This window comes from Silene latifolia, chromosome 11 (genome assembly GCF_048544455.1).
Source record: "Silene latifolia isolate original U9 population chromosome 11, ASM4854445v1, whole genome shotgun sequence".
Classification (NCBI taxonomy): domain Eukaryota; kingdom Viridiplantae; phylum Streptophyta; class Magnoliopsida; order Caryophyllales; family Caryophyllaceae; genus Silene; species Silene latifolia.
Genome location: NC_133536.1, coordinates 137,838,516 through 137,853,698, shown reverse-complemented (window position 1 = coordinate 137,853,698; position 15,183 = coordinate 137,838,516). Strand labels below are relative to the sequence as shown.

Genomic DNA, 15,183 nt, shown 5'->3' with positions numbered 1-15,183 from the left:
AATTTAACATACAATTGAGTCGATGTAGGGTTTAAGATTGATAACATGTGAAGACATACAAACAATGCGATAAAAGAAATACAATAAAAATACAATGAAGAAAATTACAATAATTACATCGGATTTAATGATTTATGTCGAAAATACATTTAAAACGGATGATTTTAGAAAACAAAGTATAAACAAATTAACGAACATGAATTAAGGTGATAATACGAATAATAGTTAATTAAATACGTAATTAATAAACTAAGTCGAGGCAAAACGGGAGTTCAGAGACAGAACTCAACCAGGAACAGGCGCAGCAGAGCTGCGTCTGTTTCTTGGCTCAGTTCTGGCTGTGAAGCCGGAATTGCAAATCGTTAATGTTCATTGGTGATTTAATGCTTGATTAATATTATTTGACTCGGATAGAAGTGATTAACAGATTATTTACATGTGATTAAGGTGATAAAAACGATAAAACATGAACAAAATTAAATAAGACGAATTATTTACAAGATACAAGGTTAATTAATGATTTAAACAAACTAAACAAAATTAATTAGGTTAAACAGGTTATTAATGATGAATTAACGATGGTGGCGATAAATAAACAGATGCAAATATGTCAAAGATGAATTCCAGAGACTCAATATGGATGAATCGAATCTCTAAAATCCGAATTGATTTTAATGACGAAAACCCGCAAATATGAATTATAAGGGATTTAAGTCAGGGATTGAAAGATGAATTAAGTATTAATGATATATTAATACTACTGGGTTTACTAAGGGTTTTTTCCCTTTCAGGTATCTTGGTTTGCCCCTCAATACTGCTAGGCTTACTACTATTATGTTTGACCCTCTTCTTATAGCTGTTCAAAAAGCTATCACCCACTGGTCTGCCCATCTTCTCTCTTATGCTGGGAAAGTTCAGCTTCTTAACTCTGTTGTCCTTGGATTGAATACTTTCTGGTGCTCTAGTGTTCTCCTTCCAAGGCATATCACTAAGAAGATTTCCAAACTCTGTAAGGACTTCTTCTGGGGTATTCCTTGTGGTGAAAGAAGGCATGTTTTTAAAAGTTGGAAGGACATTTCCTCTCCTATTTCTGCTGGGGGATTCAATATTAAGGATCTGGAAATTTGGAATGTCTCCCTCCTGAGCAGATGGGTCTATTTGCTTGCTCAGACTCATTCAGGGCTTTGGGCCCACTGGTTGCAGCATTATGTTCTCAAGAATTCTGATATTTGGCATATTCCTTCCAAACCTCACTTCCCTTATAGCTTTAAAGCTATCCTCGCTGCTAGAGATGTTTTACTTAGCAAAGCTGGTAGCATTTTTAATGCTCAAACTCTGATGCATAGCTGGACTGCTGCAGGCAAGCTCTCTTTACATCATGTCTATCTTTTTCTGAAGAATGCTCCTGCTGCTGGGCCTTGGACCTGTCCTCTCACCCATTCCATCATTTCCCCTAGTCATAAGATCATTTGCTCCTTGGCTGTGCAGAATCAGCTTGCTACTATTGATAATCTGCACAGAAGAGGCATTTGCCATGTTAACAGATGTGTGCTTTGTGAACACAATTTAGAGACTTGTGACCATTTGTTTTTCTACTGTCCTTTCTCTCGTGCTGTTTGGCAAGATTTGCTGCACTGGATGGGCATTATGCGACCTGGTAAAAGTCTTATGGAGGAGCTGCTCTATAGGAGCTCTTATGGAGTAAAGCATTGGAGACATGTGTGGTTTATGGTCTCTATGGTGGCTGCAGTTCATCAACTTTGGGCTGAAAGAAATAGGCGCATTTTTCAAGGAGCTATACAGCAGAGCAGGGGGATTGTTCTGAAAATTAAGTACCTGGTTTCTGTCAGGATGTCTTTATGGCACTCTCACCCTGACTACACACATATAGTAGATATCATTTGTTCTTAGCTCTGGTTTTTTGATTTGGGATCTGCTTTGGCTGGTTTGTGTATTTTAGTAGCTTAATTTCTAGTGGATAGTCTTGCAAAATGTATTGTAATTTCTCTCTTTTGATTGAAATGATAAATCTTTTGCAAAAAAAAAACATGTTAAATTATTATATTCAGATTGTTATATTAAAGAAACAAAGAACAAATGAAAACAAAACAAAAACAAACGAATTAACGAAAGATGAAGGAAGAAGAAAGGAAGCAGGAACTGCGGCAGCCTCACGAAGAGGCGCAGCAGGTGCTGCGTCCCTTCGAAGAGGCGCAGCAGTTGCTGTGTCCTTTCTCGACGCCTGTCTCCTGATAATTCGTAAAAACGGTTTTAAAACGTGGTTTTACAAATCGGTTTTAAGAATATTTTCGACATAAATCTTACATTAATGATTACAAAAATAAAGAACAATAATAAAAGGAGGATTTACACCCTCAGACTTACATGTTTGACGAAACGAGATGAACTAAGTTAACGTTTAGTGATGCTCGACTCCAATGTACGACGAAAGTGCCCTTTAGGAGGAAAGAAACAAAGTTGATTAAAGTTGATTAATGGTGGAGTTGGTCAAATTGGTCGGTCATGCAAAACGAGGCTGGTACTCAGAAAGATCCGAGCTTACGTGGTTGAATGTTCAAGCACGTAGACGCCAAAAAGTAAGAACGTGGTCTAAAATGCAAAGGGAGAAGAGAAGGTCGGACACTTGCGTGAGAAACATGTGAGACCGAAGGTCTCTATTTATACTAATCACACGTAGGAATTAGGGTTTTCAGAGAAACTTTGGAAGTGAATCTCGAAAAGATATGAAAAATACGCAGAAAAGGACTGAGGAAGAGACGCAGCAGGCACTGCGTCTCTTGGAAGAGGCGCAGCACTTGCTGCGTCCTTTCCTCAGTGGTTTCCTCCTGCGGAAGAAAGATTTCCGTGTTTTTATTATGGAAAAGTGGATTAATCTCGTTTCCTTAATATTTTGTGTGAATATTACGGGAGATACTTTACCAAAGATTAAAAGATTGGGAAATATGGAATAGAAATATCCGGAACATTCCAGAACATTCTAACTCGGCATTTTAAACGGTTATTAGAAAATGAAGACGGTTTTTTGGCCCGGACTCCAAATGTACTCTAATTACTGCCAAAACGACCGTATCAGCGCGTAGATGACAATTAAGAGGTAGACACAAGTGTTTGAGCGATCACTTGACGATAAACTTACGAACTGTCATAAATCATTCCGTATACCAAACTTGCGGCCCAATCATCACCGGGTGGCTTGCGGGAGGTGCAGAAATGAGGTATCTACAGAGTCTTTGGTAGAGGGATCTACTCATAGTCCCTATGTTAACCATATTACCACAATGTACTTAGATTCTATTTGTAGAACTTGAAATGGTTGAAACTAAAACATTTTCTAGTCACTTACTCCTAAGTCAGTAAAATCAGCCTAGGATTTCGACAAATCCTTATAGGTTTGAAAACTAGAGTTAGTGTAACCCTTCAACACACAGATTAACATCCAAACTTAAGAACAAATCCTCAATTCTCCTCAAGAATTTTAATGGATGTTCTTGAACTCTTTCAAATGACCTTCATTCGAATTAACTTGTTATTAACTTATCATGCTCCAAGCATATGATTCATCAGAGCATGTGCATATAATGGCATACATGATCGTTCTAATGGCGGAAACGTTAGAAATCGATTTCATATGATCAATAACTTATTAGGTTCAGTGAATGTCAATGACTCTATCATAGTGATTCCAGTTTCATCAATATGAATAACCTACTCAACCTTGTTGATATTAAACCGATAAAGAATCTTATCAATATAGGGTACTTCTCTAAGTGGCAATCTAAAATTCCCTATGTCATAATAGATTTGTAATTTGAGAGTGCATTATGTCTTCTTTTATTGAGAATTGAAAACCAAAACACTCCCTCATAGATGGTAGTATTAGCGTGTCATCCTCAATGAGTAATATAACATTAATATGGAAGACAATTTCTCCCAGTGAATTTCATGTCTAAACATGGCAATTTTGACACCCACTCAAATCCATGTATACCCATGGTTTCTCGACAATTCGAATGAAACCATTATCTTATCACATGATTTGAAAAGATTATTGCAATCTTAAGTGTTAATTAAAACCTTGTGCTTATGTCGCACACACACCCCTTTCTAAATACCTATTTAGAAATTGGTTTTAACATCTAACTTGATCATACACACTATGAGGTGTAGTAATGATATCGTGAATCTTAGCATAGTTACATGTTAACTTAGCTTTGTAGACATCTTTTATGTCTGTCTATGCAACTCTAAACAAATTTATCCTTTTGCACAGATTTCACTTTTGTTCATACGACTTATGTAAAATAGAATTGAATTTACTTGATACAACCACTTTATAATCTTATTATGTGAAGAACATTTTCTTTTGGTCTCCTCACTAGTCTGAAGATATTCCTAAGAAAGCTTTCTTTTGGTCTCCTCACATGTCCAGAGTTTCACTTAAGAACGCTTTCTTTTGGTCTCCTCACTAGTTCCTAACCAGTCGTATGTTTGTTGCCAATTTTCTCCCAGTCTATCTTTTGAAAAATACTTCTATTTTTCTCGAAAGATAGCCTTATAGGCAACAAACAATTTTAGACTTATGATTGTGAAGGAAGAAAATATCGCATATAATAACCTTAATTGATGACTCCCTTTTTTAAAGACATTATAATGTAGCTTCAAGGTAGACTAATCCTTATAGAGTAAAGGATTGGACTTATATCCATGTTATGTACAATTTTAAGATCTTAAGCCCTCCCATAGCTCGTATGGAGTCTTATAAGTGGTCACAAGTCATAGTTTTAAGTGGTGAAGCCACTTGGTTTATAAAATTCCCCATTTTGAGTTCAAATAACTCTATTTGACTTTACAATCATTCTATCTTATATCAAATAAGATGTGATATTAAGTCATAAAAGCATAAATGAGAATCAAATTCATGGCTTATATTAATTACAAGGATCCAATCGTTGCAATTCTTTTATGATTAGTTTAAATCAATATAATTTATGTTTTGATGTAAAAAGTGTATAATGACAAGTTTTAGAACGATAAACTTCCATAAACCGAGTGACTTGGGTTGAAAACCAAGCCACTAAAATTCAAGAAAACTACTTGTCCTTGAAGATAAAAGGAAATAAACTAATTTCCATGTCCAATTAGGAAATTAAAAGAGTTCTAAAACAATAATTTCAAAATACAACAATAAAAGGAAGACTATCAAAATAAAGGCCAAACTTCCATAGGTCTTCTACTATGAGCGGCTACTCTAGCTTCTCTTGAAGAGCCTCCTTAGGCTTGCTTGTCTTTGCCTTTGTCTTTGCTCGGATGCCCTTAAAAACAAATTAAAAGGGTAAAAATCACAACTTGTATTCAAATACCAAAGTTGAGATTGAAATCAAAACATAAATGATAAGGAGAAATATATTTATTACCTACTGGAACAATCTTCCAACTTTGATATCTCTAAGATACTTCGGGTAATTCCTCTTCCAACGTCCTACACCATTACAATAATGGAATTTGTCCTCGGAAGTAGCACCCCTTTTAGAAGAGCTTTTATCAATAGCTTTTCCTTTTCCCTTGAAGGGAGTGGGTTTCTTGCTCTTGCTAGCACTTCTCTTAAACTTTCCTTTGCTCTTATTATTAATAACGAGCACATCTTTGGTTGAGCTAACATTTAGACCCATATCTCTCTCGGCTTGCACAAGCAATTTGTGCAATTCATGGAGAGAAGTCTTCATATTTTGCATATTGTAGTTTACCCTAAACTGTTGGGGCTGGTGTCCTTTACAGTTAGTGCAAGGACTTATAAATCTCTAAAAGGATCAAAGTGTATACTTTTGTATTATAATCAGTTGATCCACGTTTATCAATAACGGTTGGCTTGCTAGATAAGTTTGACGTTATTGTCATACAGATGGCGGTGATCAACTGGTCCCTAAAAGTCACACCTATAGGATACGTTTGAGAGATGTGACGGTATGAAAATACAGTCATGTTGATGCCAGAATTGACTAAGCAGTTAGTCTGGGTTATTTGACTAGTAGTTAGTCAAAATGCGATGTTGAGATATTTTATTTAAATACGGATTAAATAAAATGGGCTAAGGCGAATTAAGCAGTTAATTCGTAAATTAAATATAAACGATTATATTTAATTAATGTATATTGAATTAATTATACAATATCGTCAGTGTTTTGGACATGTATTAATATTTCAGCTAATCCGTGTTATTAGTTGATATTTTAATAGCCGATAACCGATGACGATTTATAATAAAACCGTGTCATATACATTTAGCATTTTACGAGCCGGACCACGAGTTAAAATTAAGAGGAAGTGGAAGCCCACTTCCCCATGTAAGCTCTCGGTTGGCCGAGTGAAGGGACAAAAAGGAGAGCTTCTCCTCCCTTCTAACCTAATTCATTTTTGAAACAAAAATTAGGGTTTTGAGAGACATTTTTCCTCTCAAAATTCAGATCTCACATCTAAAGAAAACTCACATCAAGTTCTCTCAATATTGCAAGGCAATTAGAGAACACATTTCTAGCACAAGGGCATATTCTCAGACGATCTTGGGTGCAACAATTAGGAGGAGGTCTATTTTGATCTCTCATTGCCGAATTGCACTAGGACCGAAGGTTAATTCTTGTGCTTTATCGTTTTTCATTGTTTTTCGTTTATGACAATTAATTGCATATTAAATTTACGTTATAGTCCTATAATTTAAGGGTATTATACGGATATTACCCTACAAGTGGTATCAGAGCGAGGCCACGTAAATTTTTCTATGTGATTTTCATCAAACGAATTTTGAATCGATGAATTTTTGCTTAAAAATTCGCGCGGCAGCCATTTTTTCCTCTCGGCAGTTTTTTTTATGTTGCGTTTTTTTTCTGGCTTGGGAACCGTGTCAAGTTTACACGGTGGTGGTTGTTGTTTGTCTTGTTTTCGATTTGATCTTTGCATATTGTTTTGTAATCGATATTCATTGCAATATGTTAAAGATCTATCAAATTGTTTGTATAAAATTTCGTGCGGCACAAATGTTTTTGTCTCGGCCATTTTTTTTTGGAAAACCGTGCGGCCTTCTTGGCCTGTTTTCTGTTTTTTTGCCTTGTTTTGCGTGCCACACGTTTTTGCTAGATCAGACGATCTTTTGTTTTCCTTTTGTTCATTGCATATTGTAATTTTAATCGATAATTATTGCAATATGTTAAAGATGTATCAATTGTAGTTTCAATTCTATACGGATTAGATTAAATTGCAATTGGGTTTTAACAAATCGTTTTGTTTTGTTATTTGATGCTCACGTTTTTGAGCCGAGAAATTTTTTTTGTTGTTCTTTTGTTGCTCTCGGCATTTCTGCAGAAAAATAAATTTTTTTTTTTTTTTTCTGGTACTGTTCACGGCAGACCTGAAGAAGAAAAAAAAAAATTTGTTTTTTTTTTTTTTTGGCCAATTTTGCATAATACGGATTTATGCATTCGCTTGATAGTGAAACGGTTCACCCACGTACAATTTAGTTACTTTAAAACGATTTAAAGTAACGGATTATCACGGATTAAAATTAACTTGACTAAAGCGGTTTTGTCACATAATTTTAATTGTTAAAAGGTGGTTTGGATAAATTTAACATAATTACGGAATTATGTCACGAATAAATTTAATTTAGTTGATGCATTTTATTTATCGTTATTTTGATTGTTTTGAATGCTTTTCATTACGTATTTATTTATTTTGCAATCAGTTGTAACTTAGTGTGACCTTAGTAGAACGTGTTACCGTAATGATGGAACACGGTCTTGGTTGTATTTTGAGATCTCGTATCTCCCTTTTTATTTTTTTTTAATTACAGTTTTTATTTAGAATGTAAATAGGTTTATATTTTGTAAATTTTAATTGTAATTTTGAGAAGACTAAAGATGGAGATCGGATGCTCACTCCCGCTGCATGGACAAAGATGGAACATCAAGACAAGCTTCTCGGGTCCAACGGTGGATTCCAAAGTTGTATTATGTTCTTTTTACTAGGATAGGCCACACTAGGAATTTTTATTTACGTATTGCATTCATTTATTTATTTTATCGTAACGATAGATTGCATCATATTCCGCCTAAAACCAAACCACCTAATAATTGCATGAAAACTGACTCATATAGAGGTCACGCGTTAGTTTTCTATGACATTTATATGTCACACGATTTAAAGCCATCATCTAAATTAATTCATTCACGCAGTTGCTAGTTATTCGTTCACTTAAAATGAATCTAAACTTAGTTGATGGGATCTTCCTCGTATAAACCAAAATTGAGAATGGTCTTTATAGGTCAAACTCCAATGAGTCCTTCTTCGTCGGTAGGCATAATATGACCCCTTCTACGTCGGGTAAGTTGGAACCGATTGACCTATTTTATCTCAACACTATGGTCACTCGTACGATCCTGTGATTATGGTGGACTATAGATAGGATTTACGGAAATCTATCGACCAAGAGTTTTTACGGAAAAACTAGCTAAACAGTTGGCTTATCAATTTACAGAAATTGAGTCTTGGGAACACTTGTATTATTCTTGAGGGAGATCAATTATGCAAGTGCATTGAGTCTACACGATTAAAATGAATTTTTAATAGACTTAAATCACCTCGATGAGTTGCTTATTTCGTTTTTGTTTTTGTTTCTTTTTCAGTGTAGAACACGTATTTTAAACTGCTAATAACATAATGGCTGGCATCCTCGATGACCCAATGCCAAGTGCCACATTCGACCGTGAGTCCTGGCTTCGGATCTTCATGAATCAGATGAATCAGTCTACTAGACTGAAGAATGATGGATCAAACTTCGTGGAATGGGAGGCGGCATTACAGAATGCTGCCACTGCTGACGGGAAGCTCAAGTATCTGACTGAGCCCCACCCGCCAACCCCAGGCCCCACGGCTCGAGTTAACGAGGTCTCCACGTATAACGACTTCGTCATGGAAGCGGGTGCGATTAAAAACGTACTCATTTTTGCAATGGAATCCAATTTGCAGAAACGCTTCATAGCCCAAGGTGCAAACAAGATTTTCACCACGCTCACTAAGGAATTCTCGAAAGCACCGAGAATCGTGACCTATGAGCATACCACTCGCTTCTTTGATGCGAGACTCCGAAAGGGCCAACCGGTTAGCCCACACATTCTCGGATGATTGAGAATGTCGAGCGATGGAGGCGCTTGATTGTAAAATCAGCGAGAACATTGTGATTGACCGCATGCTTCATTCACTCCACGATGGTTTTGCGCTCTTTAGAGCGAATTACTATATGAATGATTTGAAGAAAAGTCCCCATGAATCGCACTCCCTTCTCGTACGGGGAGAGAAGGATATGAAGTTCAGTGGGAGCTTGAAACAGGATGTTCTCGTTGTGTCAAACAAGGGCAAGGGTAAGGGCAAAGCTCAAGCAAACCTAGCGAAGAGGTAAACCGAAGTTCAAGAAGTCGGGACGGGGAAGAGTGGACCTGGTGAGTCGAGCACCTCATCAGGCGCGACAAAGAGCAAGAATGAAAACATAGAATGCCATCATTGCCACAAGACTGGGCATTGGAGGCGTACATGTCCTGTTTATCATGAGGACTTAAAGGCAGGCCGTGTTAAACCTGTTGGTATGTCTTCATCCTCTTCTACTTTTATTCATATGATTGAGATTAACCACGCAAGTTACGGAACTTGGGTACTAGATACTGGTTGTGGTTCTCATCTGTGTAATCATGTGCAGGGGCTCCGAACATCGAACCCCTCGTAAAGGGTGAGGTGGACCTGCGTGTTGGGAATGGAGCACGAGTGGTTGCCGTCTCAAGGGGAACATACGTGATCCAGCTTCCTAGCGGATTTGAGTTATTTTTATATAACTGCTATTATGTACCCAGTCTTTCGAAAAACATTATTTCAGTTTCTGCACTTGACAAACTTGGTTTTTCATTTGTAATAGAGAATAATTCTTGCATTTTCTAATTACACAATATGATTTATGGCAAGGCAGTCTCCATGAACGGAATTTATGTTTTAGATCAGACCACCGAAATATTACACGTAATGAATAAAAAGTTAAAGGTTGGTGACAAAGATCAAACGTATCTATGACACTGCCGTATGGGACACATTAATGAGAAACGCGTAAAACAGCTCATAAAGAATGGAGCTATCTCGGCCTTTGATTTTCAATCATTTGGCACATGTGAATCATGTCTCATCGGTAAGATGACTCGGATTTCCTTCAAAGGTGTTGGAATGCGCGCTGCTGACCTATTAGGACTCATACATACGGATGTATGTGGGCCTATGTCAATCACCGCACGAGAAGGCTATAGGTATTTCATCACTTTCACGGATGATTTAAGTAGATATGGCTATGTCTACTTAATGAAACACAAAAGTGAATCCTTTGAGAAATTCAAGGAATACCGAGAATAGGTACAGAACCTCTTTGGGCGTAAAGATTAAAACACTGCGCTCGGACGTGGTGGCGTGTATCTTTCTCACGAGTTTGATCAACACCTTAAGGACTGTGGGATTGCCCTACAGTTAACTCCACCTGGAACACCTCAATTGAATGGTGTGTCCGAACGGAGAAATCGAACACTACTTGATATGGTTCGATCCATGATGAGTCACACCGTGTTGCACGACTCATTATGGGGTTATGCTCTTCACACCGCTCTAATACTTAACCGAAGTCCGTCTAAAGTCATTGACAAGACTCCATATGAATTATGGAAGGGAACGGTCCCCAACTTGTCCTTTATACGGGTTTGGGGCTGCGAGGCTTATGTCAAGTGGAGACACGAGGATAAGCTCGGCCCGCGATCGGCCAAGACATACTTTATAGGTTATCCTAAAGGAACACTTGGTCATTACTTTTATTCGCCAACCGAACAACGTGTTTTTGTTGCGGCTAGTGCGACATTCTTAGAGAAGGAATTTCTCGAGAATTCAAAGAGTGATAGAATCTTCGACCTGTCGGAGATTCCAGAACCAAATACCGAGCAACTATTGGAGGAACCAATTCCTTCAATCCCGGCTGCGGTGAATATTCCTGAGGAACCTAGGAGGTCGGGAAGAGTCTCTATTGCTCCGGACAGATACATAGGTATGGTCGAGGAACATGACATAGATGACATTCTACTTTTAACGAGTAGTGAACCCGCAACCTATAAAGGTGCCATGACCAGTTCTGACTCAAAGCTATGGCTTGAGGCCATGCAATCCGAGATGGACTCCATGTATGAGAACAACGTATGGGATCTTGTTGACTTACCTGCTAAGGTTCGTCCCCTTCAATGCAAATGACTTTACAAGATAAAGCATTCTGTGGAAGGTCAACAAGATATCTATAAAGCACGACTAGTTGCTAAAGGTTTCACCCAAGTGCCAGGTTTGCACTACGATGAAATTTTTGCACCCGTAGTCATGCTGCATTCCATTCGGATTATCTTAGCGATCGCCGCTTTTCATGACTATGAAATTTGGCAAATGGATGTGAAAACCGCCTTCTTAAACGGCTTTTTGGAGGAAGAGTTGTACATGGTACAACCCGAAGGTTTCATCGATCCAGAACATCCTAAGAAAGTATGCAAGCTTAAGCGTTCCATTTATGGACTTAAGCAAGCATCTCGGAGTTGGAATCATCGCTTCGACCAAGTGATTAAAGAAAATGGATTTACTCGATCAGTCGAGGAACCATGTCTTTATATCAAGTCGAGTGGGAGCAAGATTGTCTTCCTAATATTGTATGTCGATGACATACTCTTGATTGGGAATGACATACCTCTCTTAACTTCGGTGAAAGTATGGTTGAAAAACCATTTCCAGATGAAAGATCTGGGTGAGGCACAAAGAATTCTGGGCATCCGTATCTATCGAGATAGATCATGACGGATGTTATCTCTCGATCAGAGTCTTACATAGACAAGATCCTAGAGAGATTCAATGACTAACTCCAAAGGGGTTTCTTCCTATGGCTCCGGGGTGCACTTGAGCAAATCTCGGCACCGTAGACACCGGAAGAGAAAGAGCGCATGACACGGATTCCTTATGCCTCGGCTATAGGATCAATCATGTATGCCATGATATGCACACGTCCGTACGTGGCATATGCATTGAGTATGACAAGTCGATTCCAACAAAGATCCGGTGAATCACATTGGATGGCTGTCAAGAACATTCTCAAGTACCTACGGAGGACTAAAGATTGGGCATTGACTTATGGAGGCGATCAAAAGCTATGCGCAACCGGTTACGCAGATGCTAGCTTCCAAACGGATCGAGATGACTCCAAATCTCGATCGGATTCGTTTTTACTCTTAATGGCGCCGATCACCGGAAGAGTTCCAAACAAAGTGTTACAGCAGATTCTACGACTGAGTCCGAGTACTATGCCGCGTCTGAAGCTGCAAAGGAAGCGATATGGATGCGTCAATTCTTACAAAGACTATCTGTAGTGCCTAGTTCGAATGACCCGATCCCCATCTATTGCGACAATAGAGGTGCCATCTTCCAAGCTAAGGAGCCAAAGTCTAGCAACAAGTCTAGACATGTACAACGGAAAGCTCATCTAATCCGAGATTACGTGGAGCAAAAGGAAGTAGTGATAGAAAAGATTACTACAGATGATAACATAGCAGATCCTCTCACTAAACCATTACGACAAGATAAGCATGAAGGGCACGTTAATTCCATGGGAATTAAACGTGTTCCTAAGTTGTAGTACTCTTTTATGGATTAGATTCATTCTCTTTTGTACTCTATACGACATCATCGTTTTGATATTTATATATTTTGTTTTTCATGTGGTTTTGTACGACAATTTTGAACACCACAAAGTGAACTGAACAAACATTATATTTTTGGTCCTTGATTGCCCACGTGAGCTGATAACTCAAGGTAATTATTTTGTGACGTTGGTTGATGGTGGGTTCAACGAGCCATAAGTCAAAAGGTTGACCACCAATCACGAGAGGCTATTTATACGGATATTTCGTAGGACACAATTGTGACATCGACGTGGAGTCCTAAATGTTTTATAACATTCGGTGCCCGGTCGTGGATAGGACCTCCATGGTGATCCTAAGAGTCGATTCTTTTGACTATCGACTGTCTCTTGAGACTAAGACAGATTTTGGGTGACTTTGGTTTCTTTCTCACGGTCATCCGTAACAGGGGGCCAAGTAGATTTTTTCTGGGTCATTTCATGCTGTGCTTAGATCGGAAGGAGTCGAGTTGAAGGAAATATTCAGCCTTTATCAGGTACTCGATATTTCTCGGGGCCACTCGAGGAGTCAGAATCGAAATGCATGGCCATGCTCGAATACGAATTCGTTTTATCAGTTGAGTTACTCTCTAGTCGGGGAAACCACTCTAGATACAGATCGATTGTAAAACACGACCTTTGCGGATCCGGATCTGCAAATTGTTTTACATTGAGTGGGAGAAATTTTAAATGAATATGAGAATCGGTTATCGCACATACACTTGTACGGACAAGTGGGAGTTTGTTAGAGCTGTGTCCTCCAGTTAGTGCGGATAACGTCATTGCACATACACTTGTACGGACAAGTGGGAGCTTGTTGGGGCTGGTGTCCTTTACAGTTAGTGCAAGGACTTATAAATCTCTAAAAGGATCAAAGGGTATACTTTTGTATTATAATCAGTTGATCCACGTTTATCAATAACGGTTGGCTTGCTAGATAAGTTTGACGTTATTGTCATACCGATGGCGGTGATCAACTGGTCCCTAAAAGTCACACCTATAGGATACGTTTGAGAGATGTGACGGTATGAAAATACAAATATGTTGATGCCGAAATTGACTAAGCGATTAGTCCGGTTATTTGACTAGTAGTTAGTCAAAATGCGATGTTGAGATATTTTATTTAAATACGGATTAAATAAAATGGGCTAAGGCGAATTAAGCAGTTAATTCGTAAATTAAATATAAACGATTATATTTAATTAATGTATATTGAATTAATTATACAATATCGTCTCGTGTTTCGGACATGTATTAATATTTCAACTAATCCGTGTTATTAGTTGATATTTTAATAGCCGATAACCGATGACGATTTATAATAAAACCGTGTCATATACATTTAGCATTTTACGAGCCGGACCACGAGTTAAAATTAAGAGGAAGTGGAAGCCCACTTCCCCATGTAAGCTCTCGGTTGGCCGAGTGAAGGGACAAAAAGGAGAGCTTCTCCTCCCTTCTAACCTAATTCATTTTTGAAACAAAAATTAGGGTTTTGAGAGACATTTTTCCTCTCAAAATTCAGATCTCACATCTAAAGAAAACTCACATCAAGTTCTCTCAATATTGCAAGGCAATTAGAGAACACATTTCTAGCACAAGGGCATATTCTCAGACGATCTTGGGTGCAACAATTAGGAGGAGGTCTACTTTGATCTCTCATTGCCGAATTGCACTAGGACCGAAGGTTAATTCTTGTGCTTTATCGTTTTTCATTGTTTTTCGTTTATGACAATTAATTGCATATTAAATTTACGTTATAGTCCTATAATTTAAGGGTATTATACGGATATTACCCTACATAAACTGCACATATGCTTTGACTTTGTTCAAGGAATGTAGAACTCGGTCTATAACGAGTTATTCGGGAATGTACCCCTTGGATTTTAAGAGTCTCAACGAGCTCAATCAACTTGAGCACATGAGGGTTAACCTTTTGGCCCTCTTTGATGTTGATTTCGAAAAATGCGGAGGCCGCCTCATATTGGATGATCCTTGGAGCTTGCGAAAACATGGTCATAAGCTTGGTGTAGATCTCATAGGACATGCTCATTTTAATATCACTCCTTTGGAGATCGGGTTCCATTGAGAAAATCAAGACGTTCTTGATTGCGGCCGACTCTTTTAGGTAGGCCTCATAGGCCTCCCTTACGGCGGAGGTTGACCTTGTAGTAGGTGTAGCGGAAGCGGCTTCGGTAAGGTAACGAAGCTTGTCATCACCTTCCGCGGCCAAACGGAGTTGCGCGTCCTAATCGGCGAAGTTAGATCCATTCTTTTGAAGTTTACATCGAGTCATAAAGGATCGGAGCCAAGAAGCATTGGGGAATGGCGGAGCGTTTGCGCTAGTTGATGCGGATGAAATTGGAGTTGTTATTTCTAACTAATCAAATTGA

The 15,183-nt window shown here is 38.3% G+C and overlaps 1 protein-coding gene across 1 annotated transcript; it reads left to right on the top strand.

The window, feature by feature from the left end:
* Nucleotides 1-834: 834 nt before the first annotated feature.
* On the top strand, nucleotides 835-1,911 carry LOC141614058 (uncharacterized). Its single transcript, XM_074432813.1, has one exon. It carries the CDS (start codon nucleotides 835-837, stop codon nucleotides 1,909-1,911), a length of 1,077 nt encoding a protein of 358 aa, XP_074288914.1.
* Nucleotides 1,912-15,183: the final 13,272 nt, after the last annotated feature.